The sequence below is a fragment of the Limulus polyphemus genome, unplaced genomic scaffold (assembly GCF_000517525.1).
Source record: "Limulus polyphemus unplaced genomic scaffold, Limulus_polyphemus-2.1.2 Scaffold1045, whole genome shotgun sequence".
NCBI classification, from domain to species: Eukaryota; Metazoa; Arthropoda; class Merostomata; order Xiphosura; family Limulidae; genus Limulus; species Limulus polyphemus.
In genome coordinates this window covers 202356-207650 of record NW_013666655.1, presented here as the reverse complement: position 1 = coordinate 207650, position 5295 = coordinate 202356, and the positions used below count along the sequence as shown (strand labels likewise).

At 33.1% G+C, this 5295-nt stretch overlaps 1 protein-coding gene across 1 annotated transcript in view; it reads right to left on the bottom strand.

Moving 5' to 3' along the window:
- LOC106461856 (protein Skeletor, isoforms B/C-like) overlaps positions 1-5295 on the bottom strand; it is a 159538-nt gene that overhangs the window by 121437 nt on the left and 32806 nt on the right. Inside the window, exon 2 of the mRNA XM_022388927.1 lies at positions 3178-3321. Within this exon, the coding sequence (XP_022244635.1) occupies positions 3178-3321 (144 nt within the window). The remainder of the gene's footprint in view (positions 1-3177; positions 3322-5295) is intronic.

Here is a 5295-nt window from a genome sequence, read left to right as displayed (position 1 = left end):
ATTGTAATGTAAACCTACAATAACTTACGACAATGTAGAAGTGTTCAAACATGTAGAAACAAACTAGTTACCCTTGCCTTACAATGGTATTGCAATCGAATATGTGTGTGTATTTATGTTTCTGCGTGAGTATCTCAAAAACCAATAGGCCAATCTCAACGAAAGTTTTACACAAGATGGGAAGTCAATATGGAACAGTCCTCCCCAAATTCTGGATCACTTTCAAGCATTTCTTATAATGGGGAGATTAAGAATTTTCGCAGTTTTCGGTTAATAACTCTCTAAAGCGTGATCAGATTTGTATCGAATTTCATGGACACATTAAGGTTGAAACTCCTCATCAAACTTTATAAAATTATTCGAATTGTTGATCATTCTGGATCTGAGAAGGATTTCCAGAATTTTCGAAGATGAAATTTTACGTTATCCAATATAAATGCATGGTCCCACCATGGGACTGCCGTAAGTCTTCGGATTTACAACGCTAAAATCAGGGGTTCGATTCCCCTCAGTGGACACAGCAGATAGCCTGATGTGGCTTTGCTATAATAAAACACACTCGTTAATATTGTTGGTTAATTTTATTATTGTTGTTACTTCACAATGATTAAAACATTCTTATGATCTTAATACTAGAAATAAACTACCCTATAACACCAAATTGTTGTTTTTCCTTAATTGGACACTCAATGTTTCGCTCTTTATAAACAACATGAAAGAAGCGCAGTTGCAGCTCATCTGAAACCACTATTCTCCATACAAATCCTCACCAAAGCCACCGAGTACACTGACAGAAAATTTAAAGAGGCTCTTCTCATCGAACAACTATGACCACAGATGAATAGGGACAAAGGATGGTACCTATAATTCTTATTTATTTATTTTCGTCCTATCTTTTTGTTATTTCAATCTTTAACTTGGATAGAACTTTTGTTTACTACAGAAAGGCATGCAAGCTGCAGAAAGGCACACTATAGACTATATTATAATTTATTATTTAAATAATTTGAAGCTTTGTACTATCAGTTACGGTTTGTATTTTGGTGGAATGCTCCAGAAGAAGCTGCCAAGCTAAACATTAAGTGTCCAATTAAAACAAACAAACAACAATTTGGTGTTATAAGGCCATTTTTTCTAGTATTAAAATGTTTTCTATACACCAATATGCACTACAGAAATTAAATAATTCTTATTATCAGATATTTTCTACTCAGCTAAATTTTCATTACTTTCTTATGACTGAGAATGAGATAAGTATAGAAGTTTAACAATGCATGGTCGTATTCACATATGTAGGTAACCCTCGAAGCAACAGGTGTATTCTTGGAAACATAATAAAATACAAAGAGATATATGTTTTAATATTTTACTACTCATCTGAAACTTGAAACTGATAAAATCTGAGAGATTTGAAAGGTAATATCCTTTCATAGTGATGGTGCAAAAACCTCAAACTCACGTATCTAATATATCGCATTTCGAGACAGAAACAAATGCTACTTATGTATCTCATATATGTTATGATTCTCCTGTTCACACACAAAAGAATGCCTGCATTAGCCTCGACTAACAATAGACTTTACAATGTCCCAAGAATTATTTCTTTTAACATAAAACAAAACAATATATGTAGCATGAATATAGATGCTGAGCAAAATAAAAATGTCTGATAACACTGAGCAACAAAAATAAACAAATAAATTATTTGCTACTAAAAAAATGCAACTGTTTCTGAGTAATTTACAGATATTGATTTTAAAAATCATGTTGAAAATTAAATTTTCAACTGCTCACTTCTAGCTTTTGAGTTATGATAGATTTATTTAAAATATTCTTATATATTGTGATAATAACTTTTCTTTTTATTTATTTAATAACTTTATTTAGTCATTGAAAATTGCACTTAAGAATGTACAATCTGCATATTTTGATGTATTTCATGTTCATAACATGAATTGATGGCTTAGTGTTTCCATTATGCAAAATTACAGCTTTCAGATTAACTTTAGATGAGTCTATAAAAAGTCTCCCATTTTTGAGGATGATGTTCAGTACCTACTTCTTCCATTAGTTTATCAACATTTGTATGGAAACACAAACTATCTTGCATGCTGTAATGAGAAACAAGACTTTGATGATGACTTCGATAAATTGAAACTCTTGTTCCTGAAGCTAATAAATTCCATTGCTGTAAACAAGAGCCACGAAGTTCCCCATGCTACTTTGATAGAGACAAGTCATGAATCAGATCATTTAGCTCTTCTTGTGTGATCAGATGAGGCAGTTAATATTGAGGTGCCACAGGAATGGAATTACTAGATGAAGAGGATGAAGTTGATAACTCTTCTGTTACCCAATTCACTGGTGGATGTGGCACTGAAAGACCATTCCCATGAGGTACTGCTTTCATTGCAGATGCAATATCTGGATATTTAATGTATTGTTTAGTTTTGCCTGAATATCCAGAAACATTAGTCCTTCAAAAATAACAGTCAGTTACATGATCTTTGGAATCATGCCATATCATGGGGACTGAAAGTGGCATACTTGCTCTTTTCATGCTACTGTGTCTAGCCTGTGTCTAGCCACACACATGTGGAGCCCAATGTTTTTCTTGGTCACCAATTTTACAGCCAAAATAGTGGTAGTAAGCTACCTTTACCTTGTGTGTGATGTTTTTCTTTCATGAAACTGTAATATATTTTTCATAAATGTTGCAGAAACTGTTTGGGTGATTTTTTGTACTTTTGGATTTTACTTGAGCTGGGGGCAGCCAGCATTTCAAATGATTTTCCAAAAAATATATAATAATTTATGTTTACAGAACTAGAGTTTATAATGTTTTAAAAAACAAATTAATGCAGAATTTGATTATATTACAGTTAAGTATTCATATGCAGCTCAGAATACGTGGATGCCCTATGTTTTCAAAACTTTACAAATCTTTCTGTAAAGAACAAATCAACAATAAACACATTGTACAGCAATAAACACAGTTTTTGTTTTAGTGGAATACTCCTGAGAAAGCTGTAAAGCAAAAGGTAGAATGTTGAAACAATAACAAAATAAATTACTATTATAATGTTATTTATTTCTAAAATTTAAATGCCTTTTGTACCCCAATATGCATTACAGAAATTAAATTGTGTAATGTTTAATTTTTTTTTTTTATCTTACCTTGGCCAAGCCCATCATAAACGAAATTTTTTATAAGCAGAGTATACTCATCAACAGCATAAACTTCTCCTGTTACCTGATGTGCATAAGTGTTAAACTTTCCCAGATATAAACCTTGATAGTCTTCCTCACAAACCAGGAAGCCTGAAAGTAATGAAATCAAATAAAATGTTAAGAAAAATCTAATAAAGAAATTTTTATTTAAACAAATGTGAGTTGAAATTATCATGACTGTAATCCTTCCATAATTTAGAAACTGGATATATCTTTTATTTAGGTATACTGTACTAGATATTAGTGGTGTTATGATCACTCAGATAACTGGTTATGGTTCAACTGGAAGCTCTAATTGCTACTCAAAGTCATTGTTTATTGTTTCTTTCTATATATAGTTTCATTTATATTGCCACATGTCATGCATTGAAATTTGAAATGCTTCATATGGTTACCCACTTCTTTTGTCAAAAACATGTAGCAACTTGAACTGATGTTTATGATTTTGTGATGGTGATGTTATGCCTTCACAAGACAAAGTGTTTTGATTTTTGGCAATGGATGGCAGAGGATACTGTGTACCTGTTGAGCTTGCAGATGGTAATAGACCCTCGTAAGTTTCTAATTTTTAAGATCTTCCTTTCTGAACACTGAACTGTCTAGTTTGTGCAGGTACTTCTTCACTACACCAACATCAATCATAACTGGAATTCCAGTTATATTTTTTGACTAATCTGATAGGCTTTCAACATAGGATGCAGTGAAAGTCTAGAAAACTCTAGATGTTTTTGTTTTTTTTCATCCAGGTAGTGTTCAGTTTTGCTTTCCTACTATTAAAACCTGAAGTAAACTGTAAATAAATATCTAAAGCTTCTCTCCCTACACCATTGGTGGGAATTCCTCTTTATAAACTAAGATTTCTCAACTGATTGTGAGTTACTGCTTTATTTCTTTCTTTGATGATAGTATCTTACTCTAGCATCTTGCCTTATGTGTATGTATGAAAACTAAATACCACACGTGGCAAACCCTAGATATGAAAGTTAAAAAATTAAATGCTATACAGCACAAAAGGAAATACACATACAGAGCATTTCTGATTTTAAACACATGAGCTGAGGCGGTAATCTTAATGTACGTTCATCTGAATTATTTCATGTATTTTGTTCTTAAAATTTAAACAGAGGACAGATTTAATAATCTATTTGCCTTTAAATACAGGAGTGAATAATCAAAACTCAACACAAAGAAAAACATGACCCCATAATTTGTGTCAACTCCACAAAATAACAACAACAGTTCTTAAATTTGGTAGACTCTAAGTCAAACAAGTTAATTAGTTATGAATCAATTCAAGCATTACACGTAACTGGTTAGAAAAATTTCAAATCATGACATTTCTAGTACAGATGTCTGTATTTAGTTGGACATTCTATATAAATAGTGGACAATCTAAGTTAATTTGCCACTTCATATGCAGTCCTCAAACACCCTCATGGATTCCAAGACCTCCTTTACCAGTCATAAACCAAAGATTTCTCAAGAGAATGAAAATTTGCTACATATGAAATATATTAAAGTTGAAATGACTCTATGCTAACAATTGTAAAAAGTTAACATTTTCCTAAACTGAAAATGTATTTCCAATAGATACTTACCTCTCTCACAAAAAGCTTTCTCAAAGTCTGCTGCTCTCTATCAGCACAAATTTTTGCTCGCCACTAGTCTTAATACTTCCACTTGCCATCACCTGAAATTGTACATCAGTTCTGCAGTAGGAAGAGTGTCCTCTACCTTTCACCTCAAGAACAGGTACCAGCAGGGAAGAGGAACTTCTGTACCAAGAACCCACCTCCACAGGCATGTAGCCCCAACAACAGACCTACCAGGAACTGACATCCGACTAATGATAGGAAGGTAGTGGGCCCATACGGATGTTCATCTCCAATCCAAAACCTGGCAGCATTGTGAATTTTTTTTCCAGTCTGTGGTAGGAGGAGGGTACCCAACTTTACACTTGTAGGAATTCATATGTTTCATCCAGTTACAACCAACACCAGATCCACTGGGACATCCAATGAACAGTAGGAAGAGGGATGGGAATATGGGATGCATCTCCAGTCC